At 61.0% G+C, this 22,615-nt stretch overlaps 2 protein-coding genes across 2 annotated transcripts in view; one reads left to right on the top strand and one right to left on the bottom strand.

The window, feature by feature from the left end:
- Window positions 1-22,615, top strand: part of LOC122380530 (T-box transcription factor TBX20-like) — a 47,633-nt gene that overhangs the window by 22,900 nt on the left and 2,118 nt on the right. Inside the window, exons 3-5 of the mRNA XM_043363750.1 lie at window positions 9,687-9,960; window positions 10,457-10,621; window positions 12,574-12,650. Of these exons, the coding sequence (XP_043219685.1) occupies window positions 9,687-9,960; window positions 10,457-10,621; window positions 12,574-12,650 (516 nt within the window). The remainder of the gene's footprint in view (window positions 1-9,686; window positions 9,961-10,456; window positions 10,622-12,573; window positions 12,651-22,615) is intronic.
- LOC122380531 lies at window positions 14,730-16,014 on the bottom strand. Its single transcript, XM_043363751.1, has 2 exons — window positions 15,455-16,014; window positions 14,730-15,409 (listed from the first exon to the last, which is right to left on the bottom strand). The coding sequence occupies exons 1-2, from the start codon at window positions 15,990-15,992 to the stop codon at window positions 15,126-15,128; spliced, it is 822 nt and encodes a 273-aa protein (XP_043219686.1). The 5' UTR covers window positions 15,993-16,014; the 3' UTR covers window positions 14,730-15,125.

Below are 22,615 nucleotides of genomic sequence, written 5' to 3' on the forward strand. Positions count from 1 at the left end.
AAACTTTTGGCGCTAATTTAATAGTGCGCCGCGCCGCCGGTGGCCGACGGGCACGGAAGCGCCGCCGCAGAGGGCTCGTTTGAGCCGGGCTCACCGCCGCAGCCGGTGGCAGCCGAGACCGCCCGCCGCGCCGTGCCGTGCCGTGCCGTGCCACGTCCGGTCGCCGGCTCACGGCGCATCGGACTGCTCAGCGCCGGCCGCGAATCCTCTCTGTCGCCTTGTCGCATCACTCATGCGGTGTATTCACTATTCATGTGCGGGCGGCGGCGGCGGCGGCGCGGTTGGCGGCTGGTGGCGGCGACGGTAGCTCCGCGCTGGACGTTACTAATCCTTTGCCCACCGGCCTCCCGCCCATAATTTCTCACCGGTGCGGAGCGTCACACTGCATGCATATAAGATCGCTCATACGCGCCAGCGCGACGCTTTCCGAATTAATAACTTTATGCAAACGTGGCGTTGCAGCCATCCATCGGGCCGTGAGCGGTTCGCTGCGGGGGTCTGCGCCCTGTCACCACTGGTGAGCCCACCGCGCTGCCGCCGCCGCAAAGTCAACAACTTTTTACCAGTCGCGTCATAATTCGCGAGCAGATTCACCGGTGTGTGGCACGGCTCGACTTTGGGCCGCGGCGGATGAACATACCCAAAGCCGTGGCGGCGACCCGGTCGGCGGATGAGCGGCCAGCGGGGGTCGCCGCTGGGTGTGAGCGCGCGGCTGCATTGACAAATGGCGCGGCGCCGCCGAGCGGACGCGTCGCGGACGTCCCGCCGGCGCGAGCCGCCCTGACGGATGGCCGCTTACGGGCGCGGAATCCGGCGGCGCGCATTCCGCGCTGGCTGTGTCCATTTGTCGGCCCGTCCGGCCGGCCCGAGCCGCTGTCCGCTGGCCCGGCTGTCCGGCGCTACTGTTCGGGAGGGCGCACTGTTAGAGACTGCTGTTTAGTTGTTCGTAGGTGTTGTTCGCTGCCCGGCTGTCCGGAGCTACTGTCCGGTCGCCCAGCTGTCCGGAGCTGCTGTCGGTCTGCTGTCCGGAGCAAGTTTGTCGGCATCGTTAGCACCGGAGCGTCGCTGTCGTCGCCGCCGTCGGCAGCGGCACGTCACTGTCGCCGCTCGTTATGCGGAACACGGTCCGTTCTGACAGCTGGCCTCGCGAGGGACGACACCTCTGCTGCCTGGGTGCTGGCGCAGAGGCGGTGCCGCTTCTGGAGGTTTGGTAGATCGTCTCGAACGACTCGTTTGCCTTTCAAAAGTCACTGCCCCGGCTTGGTACCAATGAGGCTAGAACAAAGGCACCGATATGTCATTTCATGTCATCACTGCAGTTTTCGTCATCACAATTCACAAGTGCTTATGCAGGCTGCAACAACACAACACCTCTTTATGGTTTAGCATCGTCACGAGCAGAGGTATAATTTTCTGCTATGTAGCCCGGCAAATGTCGCACGTCCTTCCCAGCGCTGAATGGGCTCGGCGGGGCGGCCGGACGACCGCCGCCGCTGTCGCTAGGTCAGAACCGGGCGCAAAAACACGGCGACAATAGCAGATACTTGCCTCCGTCAGCGCCCGCGCGCTGCTCTCGCTAAGCAGCTTACATGCACGGCTGACAAAACTACAGTGGAGCGGTGCAACACGCCGTGCTGGTGGTAAGACGGCCGGCAGAGCTCGGCGCTGAGGCGGAGTTTGAACCCTGAGCTGGCCGGCCTCTGAGTCTAGAACTTGTCCTTTGTCGCGTTCGTGTAGGGCCGGCCGACATAGCGCAACATTGACAGTCTTGTCCCCAAACCTGGAAATTTGGAATAATAATGGCCCAGCGTCGGTTCAATTATTCCGCAGACATTTTGGCCTTCATCGTGCTGTAATGTCTGCTCAGCAGGTCATCATTAATTCAGAGAACCCATTAATCTGCTAAAGCTCGGCGGTTGGGCGACCACCGCTGCTGTCGCCGCTGGAGCCTGGAGCTGCCGTGCACGAACATTGGCAACTGGACAGCGGCGGCGGCGGCAGGGTTAGGGGGAGGGGGGGGGGGGGCGGTGACACAGCGGTGGCGACGGTGGACATTGCCGGCGGCGACGGTATAGGCGGTGGACAGGATGCGGTGGGCGGGAAGACGGTGGCAGCTGGCAAGGACGACGAATATATTCTGCTACCATTGCAATGGTATTCGTGCAGCCCAATAAACAGCCATAATGCATTGGCTGTTTGTTGGGGCCAGATATTCTCACAGTGTCGGTAAAGCTCACAGTGTCGGTAAAGGAATGAAGACCATTGTTTCATTTCGGGCACTCAATCTAATCGTGAGCTATGCTCATGATTCGATTGTGAGCTTCATTCTCACATTACTAGAGACGTAATATGTGTGCATTTTTATATCACATCAAAGCCAGGGTAAGTATTTAGCATACATTACTCATTCAAAGCACATTTGCCTGTTTGCAAGTGGCGCCTCTGTGCTCGGAGGGTCACACTGCTGCAGTCGCCCCGGCCGGCGGAGAGCAGTGGTCCACGGGCGCAGTCTCTGAGCCAGCACAAAGCCGTCTCGGCTGAAATTCCGCCGTCTGGCGCGGTGTCGCGCCGCGGCGGTGGCGGCGCGCCGGAGACGGTAGCGTCGCAGGAGGTGCGGCGCGGCGCTATGACTGAGCCGGCACCTCTGCGGCGCCGACAGCCGCACTTGTTTCTCGCGCCGGACAATGCCGCATTACTGAGGCGTGAGCTGGCCCACGGCCGGCCGGTGCGGCTCGGGCCGCCCTCGCCACCGCGCTCTGTTCTCCTTTGTCCTAGCCACTCCATTTGTTGTCGCCTGATTCCTATTCTGTTCTCTCCCTCACCAAATGTTTAACCACAGCTGTATCAGTGTATCAGCTCGCTGCTCAGCGAGTTGCAAGCCCCTGCCTGTTCACCGCGCGCCCTGCCGGCCGGAGCCGGAGCCTGCACTTTACAAGCTCACCCCGCTAACGAAGCGCGTGTTAAACGCACCGTGCAGTCGGTACACGCGCATAAAACGCCTCCGGGCTGTAAATTGCGCCGCCACTTCCGGTGCTGCAGCGCGCGGCGGTGCCTCTCCCACGAGCGGCGGTGGCGGCTGAGCCAGGTGTGAGGCGGCGCGGCGCGGCGCGGCGGCGGCGGCGGGCCCGTATCAGCCCCTGGCCGCCCTGTGGCGCCCGCTCACACCTCGTTTCCTGAAACTGCAGCGCCGTTAAGACTGCGCTGCATAATGCGCTTAACGGCGCCGCTGCGGTCATGGCGGCCGCCTTTTGCACACGTGGTTATTACGTGTGATTTAGCGAGGGATGTGCGCCCTGCCTAACTACCGTGAGACCCGCCCCGCCACCACGGGCGTGACCACGCCAAGTCACTCGCCGACTCACGCCGAGTCACGGCGCGAGTCGGAGTCAGAGTCGGAGTCAGTCGCAGTCGGTGGTCGGGTGGCGCTCACCCACCCCTTCGGTCAAGGTGTCGGATCAGGTCGATCATCACTGACCTAGCACCGCATAAAACTATCCCCCGTGGCGAGCGGCCCACGCGCCACACTGTATCATGGTGCGGGAGACAGGGGCGGGGAAGAAAAGATATCAACTGGAAATCGGATCATGACAGCTTATGGCACCACTGTGAGGTCCCACTTGTTCATCGCAGCGCGGCTCCCTCTGCTGAATATCCACACACGCCCCTGCATTCGTGATATGTTGTTACCTGGCACGGAATATATGTGCATTACGAAGTGAGGCAAATTGCCGCTGAGTACCACGCTTGTATCTCTAATTACTCGCGCCGCCGCGGTGTCGGAGGGTGGCTGTGGGGCCGGCCGGGTGTATCCACACCTCGGTGAGCGAGCCGGGGGCGGTCGGTGACGCGCCGTGTGGCGGCTCAATGCCCCGTGTGGCGGCTCAATGCATTCCGAGCCGTCGTCGTGTCGGCGGCGGCGGGCGAGTTACGACGGCGAGCTGGTGCAGCGCGCCGCGGTAGCCGCTGACATGCAGCTACGTCAGCGGGCGCGGCCAGAGGCGCCCATCACTGTCCCCTGGCGGCTCCCGCGCACCGTTCGCGCCCGCCGCCGGCTGGGAGAGACCGACCCACCTCCGCGTCAGGTGTGAGCCGTTATCCCGACTCCACACACCCTTCCTCCGCACTCCACCACCTTCTGTCCTTCTCACAGAACAAACCATCCCACACAGTCCACTGGCTGACCAGCTCCCGGTGGTGCACTGTGCAGTGTGCACACCTGGCTCCGGATTCCGAGCCGGACAGGAGTCCGGGAGCCAGCTCGACAGGGCGCCGACACCTGAGCGCCGTGCCCCGGACAGTGCAGCACCCGGTGGGCGGCCGCCGCCGGCCGTGGGCGACCCGTGAAAAGTGTCTCGTGCTCGCTGGCTGCAAATCAGAATACACCTGGCATTTGTGGCCGGCTGACCCCGCGACAAATATAGCCGGATAGATAACAGCTCCGGCACCTACTCAGCACCTAAACGGGCAACCGGATCTGACTACCATCTCTGGACTGCGAGCTCCTGACTCATGACTCCAGCTTGTCTCGAGTTAGCGGTTTATAGTCTAGATATGACCTCTCAGTCTCGACCTGCATTTGACGTACCTATTCTGCTCCTTGCCTCGTCTATTGCTTAAAGTCCCTCATCTTCGAACTTTTATCTCTCGTATTCTGCCTCTGGTTTTTCGTGTCTCATCTTAAGTCTCCAATCTCCCAGCTATCATCTCTCGTCTATCTACCTCCCGTTTATCTCCCGTCTCCGTCTCGTCTGCTATCTATATCTCCGTCTATCTGTCGTCTCCGTCCATCCGGCTCCCGGTCCGGCAGCCGCTCGCGCCGCAGCACACGCTCGCCTGCGTCCGCGGAGTCCAAAATCGCGCCGCCAACACTGTAAAAAAAATTCACTAGCTAATTTTGAAATTAGGCATTTTTTACGAGTGCCTCCCTTGCTCCTCGTTACAACATATATGGACATTAGTAGTCAGAGCCATGCACGTTAACAATGCCGCTTGTGGAACAAATGCCTACGAGCGAGAACATGTTCAGGAACCTAATTTTGCGCAGTGTTAATGAACTACGCACAGCCTCACAGTGTTACCCGCCGTTGGCTTGTTCTCGGCCAGTTTTTAGCGTGTCCCTCAATTAGGTCATTTCGCTATTAGCTCAGCTGACGAGGCCCCGGCTGGCACCTACTAAACGGATAACCTTGCGTGCAACCCCGCTTGTTGTCACGAACGCCTGCAGCTGGTAAACGTGCTGGCAGGCTTGCGTGGTAAGCGGCTTCGGATGGCTATGAGGATGTGCCTCATAGCTATCCTCGTCGCATGTTACAACCTAGGAGTCTGTGGCTGCTTTCAGAAGGAGTCCCCCCCCCCCCCCCGCTTCCGGGAGCCGGCGTCCATTTTGTGTTGCGTCGCCATTGCTGTGTGTGTCTGCCCAACTGCTCTTTGGCTTGATTGAAGGTGAGGCATCTTGTATCATTTGCTGTGTGCTCAACAAAAAGGTTGTCCATTTGTAAACAAAGGTTATTATGTTGTTGAGCTTCTTAGAAGATGTATAGTATCGCATAATGTTGCCCGTCGTTGGCAGAAGTGCGCCGGTATCGTCTATCCAAGTCAGAATAGCTATATGTTTGGGACTTAAGCTAGCTTGTGGCAGGAATATATCACTTTCTTCAACTTTAATTTAATCATTTTCCAGATTGGTATGCCTTATGATAATAATAATGTTAATATTCGTTTTTTCACCCATTACAGACTTCTCTGGTGAAGAATGGGGCCATGTATGTCCTGGCCTACCTGCACCCCGCGACTGCCGCCGGTGCAGAGCTAATGAAAAAATCACAAATGTTTGATGGTGGTTATTTAAGAAACCTTATTGAAAATTATTCAGTTGGTTGTTGTTGTTGTTGTTGTTGTTGTTGTTGTTGTTGTTGTTGTTGTTAAAGTTATAGTTATTGTCCTGGCGTTGTTATTGTTCTCGTTCTCGTTCTCGTGCCCGAATAAATGTGCTGCAGCGCTTCTCAGTCTGTTTACTTGCGGGTGGCGGTCGAGAGTCGGGGGCACTGGTCGACGGAATTCCGTCGACGGAATTCCGTCGACCGTGCCTCGACCCCGAAGGCCAGTAGTGGTACTAGTTAACTAGTGCCACTACTGGCCTTGAGCTAGTACCATTACTAGCCTTGGGGGCTAGTACCATTACTGGGTATGGATTAGTAGGCAGTGGCTAGTTACCTTACCAGGCAGGGGCTGTTATGACACCTAGTAGACGCACTACCCACGCTATTTACGTGCGTGTTGTCAAACTAGGTGGAGCACGGTGGTCGTATGCATACGAGGCACAGCCTTGTCGAACAAGCTTGTTACTCGGCAACTAGCCTAAAATTAGCCAAATTTACACGCTCCTGCAATGTTATTTTTGCGCTGAGAATTCCTCTACGAGGGGCTTGTAAGTTTTTTTTACAGTGAAGGCGATACTATCGCGTAATGCGCTTTGCTAGCACGCCGTGTCGCCGCGATGTGTCTCGGCCGGCGCGGCTCGCGTCAGCACCGATATAACAGCCGCGGTGAGCCGGCCGAAAAGGAATGTCAGCGGCCGCCGCGACCTGCCGCCGCTAATCGGACGCACCGCGCGACCCGAGTGACGTCACTGGTAGAGCTGGTGTGACGTCACTCCGCGCAGTGGACGGTGGAGTGTGACGTCACTCGCGGCGCCCTGGCAGACGGCCGGGCGCGGCGGGCGGCATCCGGCGGTCGCCGGCCCCTCTCCGTCGCTGATGGTGGCCCGCATAGCGCAGGGCCATTCCAGATTCCAGGGACAAATTCCGCGCGCCGTCGCGTCGTGGGCGGCGCGCGGAAAAAGCCGGCGCCCCCCGGCGGGTGACAGCGCGCCGCTGCCATTGGCCGGCGCGCGTCACGTGGGGTGCGATTTCGCGCCGGCGGGGGTGATTTACTTCCGACTGAGTTATGGTGGTCCGGACGCGCGACACGGCCCGTTTGCGTGCTGCTGACGGCGGGCTGTTGGTTTTAATGTGCGCCATTAACAAATGTCGATGTTTTAATAACCGGGCGGCGACCGTCCCAGCTGGTGGTCGGCCCTGCCGGCTGCACACCGCTGTGCGGAGAGATGACGGTTGCAGCGAGCGAGCGGGCGCGACCGGTCGCCGCCACAAACTCGGTATAAACTCGATACAAACCTGGTACGATTCCGGTACATGTGTTTCGGCTCCCTCGCACCCCGACAGAATGGCACACTTTGACTGTCCGTCCCGCCCTGTACACCGCCGCCCCGCCCTGTACACCACCGCCGCCGCCCCCGCCTTACGCCGCCACCGCCGCCGCCGGCGCGGGTGGCGAGCTGCGCGCCGCAAAAGTGCCGTGCGCGCCGCCTTCGCCGCCACTCTGCCGGCCCGTTTGTCGGCGGCAAACATGTAATCAGCGCCGGCGCCGGCCATTACGGCGCAGTCAGGCCGACAATCACGGCGCGCCCACCGCGGCGCGGCGGCGAGCCGCGGCGCGGGCGGCCGGGGCCGAGTCTGGTGCGGGCTCTGGTCTCCGAACTGCTGCAGCCGACAGAAGCTTTAGTCAGCTCTGGCCACCAAACTGTGTCCCAGGGAAATGGCACAATACATGCCAGTAGCAACAGCGGGCAATGCCCTGATACGGCGACACTCAACGACAATTGACGGAAATTTGCGGCACTGTCTGTCGTAAGGCCTACCCCACAATCAAACTGGCATTACACGGTGTTGAGCAGTGCAATTGCCCGCACGGTGCTGTGAAATGTTACCGATGTTACTGTAGCGTTATTTCAGTCACGGCGCGAATTTCCCTGCTCCTACATCGGGCGGCGCTAATGCGGCGATCCGCCCGACGGCATCCGTTACCCGTTCAGAGACGGAAGTGCCCGATTCGGGGTCGGCGCCGCGGCCGCGACTCGATTCGGGCCGCAGTGGCACCCTTTCACAGTCGGCCAAACGAGCGACCGGTCAGGCTCAGTCGGCCAAACTGCCGGTCGCCAGTCGGACCAGCTCCCGGCCAAATGTCTCCGCTCAGACACCGCGCGACACGCCGAATGGACGTGCCTCCGCGCTAACGGCGCACCACGGCAGCAGCCGGCGCCGTCTCATTGGCCGGTAATGCATTATGACAAATTTCACTGATGCTATCGAGATATTAGCGCCTGAGTTATGCAAGGCCTGACAGACGAGATTGGTATGGTCTTTATTTGGGATAAGTGAACTGGACGCGGCTATGGGGCTCGAATGGGCGGCGAAAACCCTGATCAGCGTGCTATCTTTATGGACGAAATGAGGCACGGTGATCTCTGCGTCTGATCTCGGCTGTATATAATGGGCATAATGCGGCCAGCTCAATGCTGCAGTGGCGAGACGGCGGCCGCCGGGCAGAGTCCCCGCGCTGGCGTTTTATTGGCGTCGTATGAAGTCAGCCTTCAGCTGAGCGCTGTTTTAGGAAGTAAGCCAGAAACTCTCGGCCTTGTCTCCAGCTCTCGGTCGCAATGCATGACATTGCAGTGTGTGCAAATCGCCAGGTCATCGCATTGTCTCCGCTGGTGGTTTGCGAACAATCGACAGGACACGTGGAACAATTGATGCTAAGCCCCGACCGCGCACTCATGCCACGCGCACAATGAAGACACTAATCTTCTTTTTAAAATTCCCTTGACACTCAGTCATGCTCAAGCTTCTCTAAAGAGCTTATGCTGCGATGAAGCGTCTAGTTTGAGAGATACATCGACACCATGCTGCACAATCGCCCGCTCCCAGAGGGCTCCACACTCCACAGTAGGCTCTAGTTGCACTCCATGAGTATAGCGCCTCCCCCCCCCCCCCCCCCCAGCCATGCCGCTCGAGAGCACCGGGGTCAAACCAACACCTCCAGCAGCTCCGCCCCAATCATTGAGCCCGATCACACGTATGAATGAACGCCCCCCTGTTGTCTCTGCAAACTGTAATCAGCTGTTCAACCAGCCGGGTGGCAGGCTGCAGCCGCAAGAACACCCAACACTGTTTGGATATGTCTAGCAGCGCGCTCAAAGAGCCCCTGTCTGTCTGTCTGGCTGTCTGATGAAACGAGGGGAGCACGAGGCCTCCGGAAACCCTCACCGGGAGGGAGAGGGGGCACACAGACTGCACTTGCTCCGTGCAAGACGAGTCGACAACAGGGCCGTCTCAGCACACGTGCGGCTCGGATGGACCGATGCCGACACAGCTTTGCTCTCAGCCGATGAGGGATGATGCCGCCGTCCTAACCGCACGAACCGGACACCAGTCCATCCGCAGCGGCTTCCTTTGGTGTCTGTTAAACAGAGCGCCGCCAGTGGTCTGACAGTGGCTCTGTGAGTCAGCCGCAGACGACCGGACACGAACCGGCAGCGGATCGTCGTATGACCGACCGCAGACTGTCGGCCGCAGTCATCGGGCAGACTGACAGAGCAGACTAGCGCTTACACACACTGGTGCATGAGACCTCGCAAACTGACGCAGGCCCCTCGCCAGACTGGCGCACTGACGCAGGCACTTCGCCAGACTGACGCACTGACGCAGACAGCACACAGACTGACGCACTGACGCAGACACATCGCTGGCAGCGGAGCGTGCGCCGCCTGCCACTGTGCGCCGCCGCCCGCCGCGCCGCCTGTCTCGCCGCACCACCCGTCTGAAACGCGTCGTTTTTGTCCCCGGCAGGCGCATGTTTCCGACGGTGCGATGCTCGTTTACGGGCGTGGAGCCCCAGCAGCGGTATGCGGTCATCCAGGACATCGTTCCCGTCGACAACAAGCGCTACCGCTACGCCTACCACCGCTCGTCGTGGCTGGTGGCCGGCAAGGCGGACCCGCCGGCGCCGGCCCGGCTCTACGTGCACCCCGACTGTCCATTCAACGGCGAGCAGCTCAAGAAACAGGTGGTCTCCTTCGAGAAGACCAAACTGACAAATAATGAGATGGACAAACAGGGTCAGGTATGTTATTGCATTATGACTGAAGGTCTAAGAATTGGTCAGTACCTAAAGTCCGAAGCAGACGATAGCGCAAGACAATTAAACGTAAAATTTAATCATGTAATACTGATCTTTAAATTGATCTTTGAAACCGTCACGATTGGTAGACTGGTTGTGAACGTAAAACAATAACTTTCACTGAACAATGGCTTCGATGGCTTTCACAACGTATAATGACCCAGAAGCGTTAAATCGATCACGAGCAGCGAATACAATTGATTTCTCTTGCTTCTTTGTGGTCTTCCCTGCCCCCTGTCTCAGACGGGGGTGGCGCCGGTCGCGGATGGCCCCAGCACACGACGGGTGCCGGCTTAGCCCCCGTTCGAACGTCACCGGCGGTTTTGTCTAAAATGGAAATCACCGGCCGATGATGAAGCGGCTATTGAGCGCGGCGTGCAGCGGCGCGCTGCGGCACAGGCGACGCATTGTGTTGTCACGCGGCGTCCGTCTGCTGCAGATCGTGCTCAACTCGATGCACAAGTACCAGCCGCGGGTACACCTGGTGCTGCTGGAGAACGACATGAACGCCTCGGCCATCGACGACCTCAGCAAGGTCAAGCACAAGACGTTCATCTTCCCGGAGACTGTGTTTACCGCCGTCACCGCCTACCAGAACCAGCTGGTGAGTAAACGGATGGAGCGAGTCGCAAGCTTATCATAGGGAACAGTAATGGCTGAGGATTGAGGAAACACTAAACTTTTTCGTATTTCTGCATGAACTTGGCGGGAATATACTTTCTCCACATTAGTTATAATATGATAGAGACCGACCACGTTGATCTGGTCGGCATATCTGGCGCCTATTTAAACCTCTTCTCTTTAAGTAGGTAGTCGGTGTTAGCAGATTTTTTGTAACCAATCATCTTGACGTGTGATGTACCCTTCTCTGTACGCCACGCCCCACGGCCAGCCTGGGAAACACGAATAGAAATCGTTCCACTCCGGCGCACGGAATTTTACGCTGTGATAGATGGCCCAGGAAACGGTGTATTTATCCTCCTGGTGCCGGGTGGCGGAGGTGGCGGAGAGGGGGGGGATGATGAGGGGCGGGGGCCGCTGTTCAGGGGGGTATTAGAGGATCAGCGCGGCCGCAGCGGCCAATCAGCGGGCGCGCAGAGGAGGGGCGGGAGCCAGGAATTAGCGGGCGAGGTCTGACGCCGGAGAGACTGATCAGCCGGGCGGCGGTCGCGGACGGGAGAGACAAATGGCCCGCAGAGGCAGGTGCGCCGGCGGGGGACGGGTCAGCCGCCCCAGCACAGTGCGGCATTCCGGCTTACCGCAAGCTAACGCCTGCAATTTTACACGCCGTTCTGGATTATTAATGACTCGATGTTCTCTTGCAACCTGCAATATTGCTTCTTCCCCATAAATTTTCAGAGCACGCACAATAATTTTCAAATTTGTACAATATACTCACCTAACTCACGATATTCAATGGTAAGGTTGAGGTCTTTTCATCATCGAAAATTTTAGTTTTTGAGTTGTTTCACCGAAGTTCCAACTAACGCAAAAATAATTTAACAAGTATGTAACTCAAGACATCCGTAGTTCATGTCGATATTCAGCTACCGAAACGTAACCAAGCACACTGTCTCGCTAGAGCCGCCCCTCGTCGTCCATCTCGGAAACCGGTCTGTCATCCGGAGACCGGTCGCGGCCGATCGGCTCCTCCGTGACAGCCGATAGCCGCATCAAAATGGCGCACGGTGCGTGTCGGTTCGCCGCCGGGCGGGGGTGGGTGGCGCGCGTGACGCGGCGACACTGGCGGCGCACTGGCGGCGATGGCGGCGGTCCGAGGACAGCACGCCCGTCGGCCGTCCATCACTATTATCACGGCGCGGTCGCGTCTCCCGGTTTCCGGTGAGTGGGGGGGGGGGCGTTAATTGTCAGTGGTGGTGGTCCGTCAGCGATGGCCGACTGATGTCCCACCGATGACGGTCCGATGTCGGTCCGATGACGGTCCGATGACAACTGCGATGGTCCGCGAAGGACCGTCGCGGTCAGCTGATAAAATCTACTGTCACGTCATCGACGACGATCGGCCGATGGACATGGTTTCCTCACATTTGGGACACACAAAAAAAGATCCTATGATCGAAAATAATTAGGAAACGCTGCTCTGAAAAGCTATTCGGTATGTTCGTTTTCTCCACCATTTTACCATTTGAACTGCCTGTTTTACATCGCGTTCTCCCGATTTTACACATGACCGGTAATTTCCCGGCCAAATAACTACGTGCGTGGTATCGCGTGCGCGGCCACCGCCTCAAGTGGCCGCCAGTGATGCATGGCGGACCGGCGGCAGCGCGCGCGCCTCGAGGGCTCTCGGTGGCCGTCTGTGCCGCCCTCTCCCGTCAGTACGTCACTCAGTCAGCGCGCGGCCAGCCAACGCCTAATTGGATCACAGAGCGAGCGAGCCTGGCTGCCGGCGCCGGCGGTGGCGGCGGCGCTTCTGAAGTCCGCCACCTCACCGCCGCCGCCGCCGCCGCCGCAGCCGCTGGCCGCTGCTGCCAGCCGGAAACTGAGTGTACCGCCCGCCCGCCGACTGATCCCACTCCGTTTGTTGTGTTGCAGATCACCAAGCTGAAGATCGACAGCAACCCGTTCGCCAAGGGCTTCAGGGACTCGTCTCGGCTGACAGATTATGAGCGGTGAGTGTCGGAAAGCGGGCCGGAGATTGTGTTGATGACTGAGCGCGGCTGGTGGCTGAGTTTAGCACCGGACGGCTCAGCGGCTGACGGGCGCACCTCTCAGCTCAGTGGCGGAGCCTGTCAGGCGGTCGTCAGGTGTGCTGCTCCCGTCCTCTGTCTCCCGCTCACATCCTCTATCCGCCGGCAGCTGCCCGTCGGCTCGGCGCCCCGCCCCCTCGCGCGCCGGCCGTCTCCGCTGGCGCGCGTGCCCTCAGGCACGTCTCGCGTCGGTGACTCCGCGGCGGCGCGCGATCAAAACAGGCTCGTGTTCGGTTGTGCCGCGCTGCGCCGTGCGCCACTGTCGACATACATCACCGCAACGCGCCACTTCCGGCGCGGCGCGCGCTTTTTGCCGCGCGCGCGGCCGGCGGCGGGCAGCGGCCGGCGCGGCGGCCACATGAAAGCGTGTGTGGTCCCGATCGGCGAGAAAAACGTGCGGCGCGGGGCGGAGCTAGGCGGCGATCGGCGGTCGGAATTATCGGCCTGCCGAGATAGGACCGCCTTTTGGTCGCGCCTTAGTTTGGCGAGACGGCCGTGTGATTACTGGGTCAGCAGTGCGACTGACACGGCGGTCGTTTTTGTGACCTGTCGAGAGGAGTGCCGCGCGGCTGCCGGCCGGCCGACGGGCGGACTCCCAGCGGCCGGCACCTCCGAGCCGCCTGCACCGGCCGCTCGCTGGCGAGCGGCGGCATGCCTTTTCATGTCCCGCGCACCGCCTCCAGTGCCCATAATAATTAGCCCTGATGATAGCAAATTGATGCAAATAACCTCGGGTTTATCATAATATAAAAGTTTGTACCCAGATGGCGCGGTGCGGCGGAGCGCGCCCTCACTGCGGTCTGCAGCGGCCCGTTTGGTGCGGCCGACCGCCGCCATAGCCGACCGGCCCAACAGGCCTCTATGAGATCATTACATTTTGCACATCGTCAGTGCCCGGATAACACGTGAAAATAAATTAGCCAGGCGCGAAAGAAGCGCCGTTCCGACGCCGCCCGCCGGCCCGCAATGGTGCAGTATAATTTTGCCCGTCAGCAATGCCCTATTTGCCGGTATCCGCCTTGGCAATCCCTCCACCACAGACAGCCTGCCTATCACGTCATGGGCGTAATCTGCACCCAAAGTGCATGACGGGTGTACAAACGTACGAATACACAGACCCATATTCATCAGTCATGCATTTGCAAGCGCAGCGGAACGGAGAAATGCATTTGACGAGCGACACCTACGGGGTCGTGCGGCAAAAACTTTCTCTGTCCGCGGGCGCCACTGCAGCGACACCTGCCGTGTGGCTCCAACACTATTGGCTCAGTCTGTGCGCCCACGCCGTGCCGCGAACACTGATCCTACACATTGTTCAGCGTTCTTGTCTTTCCGATTGTCCACCGCCACCCCGCCGCCGCCTGTGGTACTGTGTTTCCATGCATTGCTGGCTGTGTAAGCGTAATCTGCACCCAAAGTGCATGACGGGTGTACAAACGTACGAATACACAGACCCATATTCATCAGTCGGAAGGCCGGCAACGTTAACCCTCTTTGGACGGGACCCGCCGCTTAGGATGCCTGAAGGAGGGAGACCGGCCGCCGTACGTATCGCCGCACGGCCTGGGACGACCAGCGGCCGGCGTGGCAGAGTTGAGGCTCCGTTAGTCCGACTGCGGCGCCGTGGGAGGCGCCGCTGATGCGAAGGCAGTGCCCGGAGAGGCGGGCTGGGTTGAGACCAGCTCGACGGCCCGCCATGCGAAGTACGCGAGTGAGATCGCGCGATGTCAGAGGGCGGCGATGGCCGCCGATAAACAGTGCGTCATCAGGAAGGCCCGTGCCGCGGACCGCGAGGTAGTCGCGGACAGCGGCGACCGGACACGTGGCAAGATCAGGCCGGGCTCGAAGCGTGGTGGTGAACGGGGAGGCCGACGTTTTTGAGGATGGAATGGTGAGAGAAAGCTGGGGGCCGACGAGACTCACGTGGCTGAGTCGGACTGTGTGGGTCAAGTCTCGGCCGCGCACGACCTCGCCCGGGCGAAGCATAGCAAAGAAAAGCCAATGTAAAGATGGCACGGAATGCAGCACGGTCTACCGGGGAGAGGCCTAGGAAATGGAGTGCGGCGCAGAGCTCGCCGAGCTCGGTCAGGGAGACGGCGAGGCGGTTGTCCGCACTCGGCCGTAGCCGGCGGGATCCCGCTAACAGCTGTCGCACCCGGAAGTCCGCCGTGGGATCCGGCGCGCCGGCTAGCTTGTGGCCGTAGGAGATGGCAGACGCCTCGGCGGCGAGGGTGGAAGCGGAACAGCCCTGCTCGTGTCGAGAGGCCAGGAAATCAGCAGTGTCGGCCACTGAGATGGGAAACAGGGCAGCAGTGGGCGGCAGAGTGAGGAAAACGCGGATTTGGCCCCACACTGCTCGATAAGAGCGAATGGTGGCAGGAGCTAGCGCGGCACCAGCTAGCTGGTGAACGGTGAGAGCGTGCCGCAGGCCGGCCAGTCCCAGGACGTCGGCGTGGCTGCTGCGGACGGGCGGAGCTCCTTGAAGACCTGCACAAGACCGCGGGACAGGGCGTCAGCTGCTGCATTGGCGATGCCGGGTGTGTGCACGGCACGCACGAGAATGTTATGAGAGACGGTGGTGAGAAAAAGGAATCGGAGCCATGGCATTAGGGCAGGCGAGCGAGATGACTGAGAGGTTATACAGGCCACCACAGCGGAGTTATCTGAGCGCACAAGGACGCAGCGATGCGCGAACCGATCTCGCCACACGTGCACGGCTACAGCGACAGCCACTAGTTCCAAAACGCTGATAGGGGCCTCGCGGAGGGACGCGGGCCACGGCCCCAGGAGCCAGTCCTCGCCGCAGATGGCACCGAGCCCGACCGAGCTGGAGGCGTCCGTCTCCAGGATAAGACCCGGCTCCAACAACCAGCGCCGGTGAGCGAGAATCGCGCGGCCTGGGAAACGGTCTAGAAACAGCAGCCAGGCGCGCATATCCTGTCTGGCCGCCCGGGTGATCGTGACGCGGTGGTGAGGGCGCGACACGCCGCGACACAAGTCGAACATGCGCCGTAGGAACGGGCGACCGAGTGGCACTGCGGTGCACGCAAAGCTGAGGAGCCCCGTGCATTCACGGACCATGCGGAGGGGCGCTTTCCGGCGGGCCAGCAGGCTCGTGAGGCCTGCCCTGGCACGTGCCAGCTTGTCAGCTGGCAGCCGCAGCTCGCCGCGCTCAAGGTCCAATACCACCCCGAGGAAGGTGAGGGACCGGCACGGCGCCACGGTCTTGTCGCGACGCAGCGGGATCGCCAAGTCACGGCACATGGCCTGAAAGCCGCCGAGCGAGCGCTGACACGCTGCGTGCGACTCGCCGATGAAGAGGAAGTCGTCCAAAACAGAAACAATGGGACCCGCCCCGAATTTGTTCTGCGCGATCCAGACGAGCGCATCACTGACGGACTGGAAGATTTGGGAAGAGCTGGCACAGCCCATAGGAAGGCAAAGGTCCACGTATGCGCAGTCCCGCCAATGGAAACCGAGCATGGCGGCGTCCGCCGGGCGGACGGGCACGATGCGGAATGCACTCTCAATATCGGTTTTGGCGAGGTAGGGGCGTTGGAAGGACCCAATCAGGCGAAGAGCCTCGTCCACCGACCCGTATTGAACATATGTGCGCTCCCGGAGAATGAAATCGTTGACGGAAGCGCCGGTGGGAAATGACAGGTGGTGAATGACCCGAAACGAGCCCGGAGACTTTTTGGGGATTAGACCAATGGGAGAAAAACGGACGATCCATGGCGGCGCGGGACAGAAAGGACCGGCTATCCGACCCGCGCGCGTCTCAGCCGCGACATATGCGTCCACGACTTCCGGCGCCAGAGAGCAGGATGGAAGGTTGCCGCCCGAGTCACCAGAGGGGACCTCGGCGCTGCCGAGCGGGAAGCCGTAGCGAAAACCGTGCACTAGCTGCGCGGCCAGGGCGGGGTCGTAACCTGTCAGGAGCAGCGCGAGGTGGTCGGGCGGGACTGATACCGGCGGAGTGAGGGAGTCATTCGCGGCCGGGGCGGCGGGTGCCGGGGAGGGCCGGGGCGGCGCGGCGAGGGCAGGCGAGCACGCTATGGGGGCCACGGCAGAGGCGGCACTCGTGCCGGAACAGGCACGGGGACCGGCGGCACCCGGCGGCGCGATTGTAGCCGAGGCAGAGCGCGCGAAAAGAGCCAGACGCGGCGGCCGGCCGGCTAGAGCCGCCCCGACCCTCGCCGCTTACACCGGCTGCAGACCCGGCCCGAGAACCGGCGATTCCGCGAGCGATTGCGGTGAGCCAAATGGGAGACGTGGCCGCCGTGGAGCCCCATGGGTGAGCTTCCGGGCAGAGGCCCCGTGCGCGCCGAAAGGCCTCATCGAAATCGCGCCACGCGAATCCAAGGCCGGGCGCCTGCAGCGAGGACACTTGTTGCATGTGGCGCAACAGACCGGAGGCGTCAGCGGGGTGGGCAGCCAAGTACACGGCCGCGTATCGAAGAAACGCGGTGGCCCAGGCGCCGAAATGCGGGATTGGGCGGCGCTGTACCGAGGGACGGAGACGGCCGTCGATAAGGCAAAACAGCCCTGGTTCTGCCGGGGGGATAGAGTCGTTGAGGAGAGTGTTTAGGTCAATGAATTGATGGGACACGATGAGGGCCGCCACCGCGGGGGATACGGCAGCGCGGGCCGCTAGGTCGTCACCTGCGGCATTTTCCACCGGTGCCGGCGGACGGCCGGCGACGGGCAACTGCGCCGCTGGCAGGTGCGCAGGTGGAGCAGGGCCGGCGGCGGTCGGAAGGGCGCCGGAGAGAACCGCCGGGAGCGCCATTGGCCCGGCTTGCAGTTCGGCAGCCGGCGTGTAGGCGTGGTCGGCGGACGTCAGATGGGCAGCTGGCCCATCCTGGAGACGCTGTGCCGGACCGCGCTGCACGGCGACCGTCGCCGGCGGTGATGGCTCGCTGGCAGGTAGAGCGGCGGCGACGGCGGCCCGGACCATGTCGCCCACCATTGTTTGAAGAGCGGCGGGGTCGATGACCGCGGCGTCAGGGGGCGAGGCGGCGGCGGCCGACGTTGTAGCAGCATGGCCCCGCCCTGGATTGGGCGGAGTGGTGGCCATCACTGCGGCCTGTCGCCTCGCCGCAGCAGCGGGCGTGCGGCGGCTCGTGGCACCAGCGCCAGACGCGGCCGCGGCCGCCGCGGAGCGTCTCGTAGTGGCGCGTCGCGGCGCGTCCGTCCGTGGCGCTGGCAGGGGGCGTGCCGGGGCACGGCCCGCCGACGACTTGGCCCGTGGCATAGCAGCTCCGAACGCATGAAAATAGACGACGATGTTAGCGGGAATGTGTATTTAAACGGCCAGCCGGTTAGGAGGGGGGGGGGGGACACACACGACACAGCACGGGAGCGACCCGGTACACGCTAAATCCCGGAGGAGGCGTCCATAGCCTCCTGTAGCACGCTCTCCAGGGTGCGCCACCCGGCCGCGGACGGATGAACCCCATCCGACGCCAGAAAGTCAGGTGGCGGCACAAAGTGGAGCAGGAGCACCGGCGGTTGGCGGAAAAGGCGGCGCAACAGTTTGTTGGCCACCCAGCGCCGCCGCCGGAAAATTCGCGCCGACACGCCGCTGGATGGAAAGCCTGTGCGCGGAGGGATGGGCAGCACATAGACGCGAACGACTCCGGCTGCCAGGAGCCCGAGCGTCAGTTCCTGGAGGTTGGCGAGCCACCGCTGAACGCGGCAGTCCCTTCTGGCGAGGTCATTTCCGCCCGCCACGAGCGTGACCACGCGAGGACGGGCACGAACTGCGGCCCGGATGGCCCAGCGCCTGAAGCCGTCGTCATTGACGCAGCCTCCGCGAACACCGGCCGCCGCCACGGCAAGGTGGGGCGAACAGCGGCGGGGGAGGTGGACAGCATAGCTGTCCCCTACGACGAGCATGCCTGCAATGAGAAAAACAAAATTACGTAAGCCCTGGACGCTCCCAGAGTGGGACGCGGACGAAACCGATATAGCATACACGGTTGCGTATACGTCCAGCCAATCTGTGACCGACTAGCGCTGCAGCTCAGGCATACACCGTTGCGTACACGTCAGGCCAATCTGTGACCGACTAACGCTGCCTCTCAGGCATATACGGTTGCGTACACGTCAGGCCAATCTGTGACCGACTAACGCTGCCTCTCAGGCATCCACGATTGCGTACACGTCTGGCCAAATTGTGACCGACTAACGCTGCGTCCCACAGAGTGGCATACGGCCAGCAGTGAGCTGACTCCAGCCCATACACCGTTGCGTACACGTCAGGCCAATCTGTGACCGACTAACGCTGCCTCCCAGGCATATACGGTTGCGTACACGTCAGGCCAATCTGTGACCGACTAACGCTGCCTCTCAGGCATACACGATTGCGTACACGTCTGGCCAAATTGTGACCGACTAACGCTGCTTCCCACAGAGTGGCATACAGCCAGCAGTGACCTGACTCCAGCCCAGATGGCCCGCTGCAGACCCGGTGCAAGACGACCCCCAATCAGCTGCGGACCTGCGGTCCGGTCGCCGGGCCAAAGGCCGCTAGGCCACGGTCACGGTCAGCTGACGACACGGCGGGTGAATCACCCGGGCCGCCTCACGGCGCGGATGACGGTTACGTAATGACACGCCCGCGCCTGCGCCGCTGGCGGCCACGTGGCTACCAGCAGTTGCTGTCGCTGCCGCCGCGGCGCCACCAGCGCTGGAGGTGTCCACACCTACCGCTGACGTCACGATCACGCGATCGCTGGGTAGAGGTCACACGATTGCTGCTCGGACCCGCCAAGATGGCGTCAGGGTGGCTTGGCCTTGGGTGCACAGAGACATTAGGTCATGCGCGTGGACAGGGCGATGAATACAACAAGATACGAGGCTAGCAGTCTGGTGGCAGCATAAGACGTAACTCCCTGAATTGCGGCACGAGCGTAACTGCGTATACGGTCGCCGGCGCAAACGCGCTATGGCCGACGACGCGATCGCGGGCCGCGGCGCGCCCCTGCGGCCGTAGGGGACACCACAGTTGTCGGTGGTGCAGGAACCTGCGGCAAGGGCCCTAGAGGCAATGATAGAAAAAAAATATAAAACAGCCAGCGACTGGTACTTTGGTCTGGCAGTTCCTAACTGAGAGCCGGCTGCCAGTGCCGCGAGCCCACTGGGCGAACATAAAAATACGACACCACGGCCCAGCCAGGCCATCTCGGCGTAATGCACCCACCACGTGGGGAGAACTCACCAGATGTGGTCCAACTACAATCGGAACGCTGAACAATCGGAAAGACAAGAACGCTGAACAATGTGTAGGATCAGTGTTCGCGGCACGGCGTGGGCGCACAGACTGAGCCAATAGTGTTGGAGCCACACGGCAGGTGTCGCTGCAGTGGCGCCCGCGGACAGAGAAAGTTTTTGCCGCACGACCCCGTAGGTGTCGCTCGTCAAATGCATATTAGCATCTAAAACGACGTCGGCACGTCCTCTTAGGAGTGCCTCGTCGCGTCCATCGGCCGACGTCAGGTGTCCTCCCCATTCTGATACACACACCTCGGCGGAATCTCCCTTGGAGAGCGGCTCACCATCCAATCTTCATCAAATTAAGGCCCCGGATGGCATCATGGCCTAGATGAAAGAGCGCCGCCGCCGCCGCTGGCGCCCACCGATCCCGGAGGTCACGTGCCGTATGGTCCGGCGAACCTCAATCACGACGAGCTTCGAGGTCCGAGGTCTCAGCCGCGTCAGATGGTGCCGTGAATGGGTCGCCGGAGTGTCGAGCAGTTCGGTGGCGTTTCGGCTCAATATCCAAGCGGACTAATGCTTCTGTCAGCTGTAGAACGGCTTTGCTTCTTCCCACCTGTCCCAACTTCGTTCATTATCTCCTATAAAAGTTCTGCCTTTGACTGGTCCCACTGTCTCACCCGGCTGTCCCAGCTCCCCCTCCCCATCCTGTTTCACCGTGCTGTCCCAGATTTGTCCCACCCCTCTGTCCCACCCTGCTGTCCCAGCTCCGTCCCACCGGCCTCCTCCGGCGGTGGTCCGGCAGCCGGCTCTCTCTCCGCCACCGAGCCGCCCATTAGAGGCGGCCGGTGCCCGCGGAGCCCAATCTCATCTGCGGCGCCCACCCGGTAATCATCCGCCGCCACGGCGCGCATCTTCTAACGAACCGCCGCGCCGCCGCCGCCTTATTCGCTCCAAATTAATATAATATACCGATACTGCTCTGGGACACGCCAGCCGGCGCCCCCGGCGCGACCTCCAACGCGGCCCGCTCGGCCCAGAACATGATTTCAATTAGCGGAGGTGCGAGATTTACACAGCCTTTAATTAGAGCGGGCGCGGGGCCGGGTGGCCGATCGGATGGTGCGTGCACCGCGGCGCGCCGGGGCGGGGCGCACCTCCACACCGTGCCGAGACCGGGCCGCCGCCGCCACTCAATGACACGCAATCAAAATATATCATTAATCGCGACGTTAATAAAGGTTCAAGTGACCCGTAATTATGCTTTAATATGCAGGTAATCGTGCCGGGCGCGAGATGAAAAGAGCCGACAGAGGTGAGAACATACCTCCCCTGAGCCATTAAGTAAACCCTGACCGGCGGCGATGGGCGCTACAAAGGTGGTCCGACCGCCGCGGTGCGCCGTTTTTTCGCCGCACCTCGCCGCAGCGCGCCGTGATCGTGAGCGGAGCGCCGCAGCACGCCGCAGCGACCGGCGCCACCGCGCGAGCTGCATATGTGATTAAGATGTTTTGTTCCGACGCCAAGATAAACGTGAGGCGTTTGATTTCGAGTCAATTAGCCCAGTGGCCGACCGGGAGTGGCGGTCTGCCGGCGGGGTGCTGTGTTGATAGATCGGAGCCAGTCTCTGCCGGCCGGGGGAGCCCAACCTCCGCCAGAGACCGCCGGAACCGGACCGGTCGGCGCAGAGCGAGCGGGCCGTGCCGGGGAGCGGAGCCGTCCGTGATGTCTCAGACCATCTGTCGGCGCGGGGGGGCAGTCACCGTGACGGCGCCGCCGAGCCGAGCTGAGAGGCTGAGCTGGTGCAACCACAGGGCTGCCGTCTCAGTCGGCCACGCCGGGCTTTGAATGGGTGGCCTCGGCCGCTGCAATGCCGACCACCGAGCTGCTGGGTAACCCTGCCGAAGGTCCCCAGTCCAGTGCTCGTTGTTTTGCACTCGTGTTTGCCACCGGTGGAGTTTTTCCCATAGTGCGGCTCACCGTCTCATGCACGACGTGTCAGTTGGTGGCCGCTGGCTACACCGGCAGATGGCACGGTTGCATTAAGTTGTCATTAGAGCAACGATAACTACTGGACTCTCATTGGACGTGACCTTTGGTCACTTCTTGCCTCTGTTGGCTATTAACGACATTATGAAAATTAGGGTGGTAGTTTTGATAATTCACCGCATTTCCTTTTTGTAGTCATTAGTAAGCGCCGTCTTTGTGAGAAGCCGCGGCGTGACCATTTCTATTATTTTAGTGCTGACTGACAATAGTTTCCTGGGCTTGCACGGTTGGGCCTGAAAGCTGCAACTGACGAATGTTGCACGGCTAAAAGGCGACTCAATGTTTATGGTCACCTCACTTCGCGTCGGAAGTTATTGTAAATCATAGTTGCATCAAAACAGCAGCTCTCCACCTTTCGCCAGCGATATAAATCACCACCAGAACTGTAAACCCTGTAACACCACAATCCTAGCTCCTCGTAACAGCAGTACAATCTCCCCGGAGTTGCCGTGACCGTGCGCCGACACACCGTGGCCACTCTCTGGCGATCGTTCCCCGCGGCCGCACCATCTCTCCGCCGATATTACCTGAGGTCCACGATCCCCGCGCCGCCCGGAGAGCTCACCATTTATCACTATTAGAGCGGCGGTGTCGGCGTGATTACCTGGCGCTCGGCC

This window comes from Amphibalanus amphitrite, unplaced genomic scaffold (assembly GCF_019059575.1).
Source record: "Amphibalanus amphitrite isolate SeventyFive unplaced genomic scaffold, NRLGWU_Aamphi_draft 000100F_arrow, whole genome shotgun sequence".
Classification (NCBI taxonomy): Eukaryota; Metazoa; Arthropoda; class Thecostraca; order Balanomorpha; family Balanidae; genus Amphibalanus; species Amphibalanus amphitrite.

Excerpts from the sequence above, each read along its gene's own strand:
- LOC122380531 (XM_043363751.1), bottom strand. The coding sequence starts at position 15,992 with ATGTGCCGTGACTTGGCGATCCCGCTGCGTCGCGACAAGACCGTGGCG. Across the intron at positions 15,410-15,454 it reads CGTTTTGGAACTAGTGGCTG|GCGTCCTTGTGCGCTCAGAT; the intron begins TCGCTGTAGCCG and ends TCGCGCATCGCT.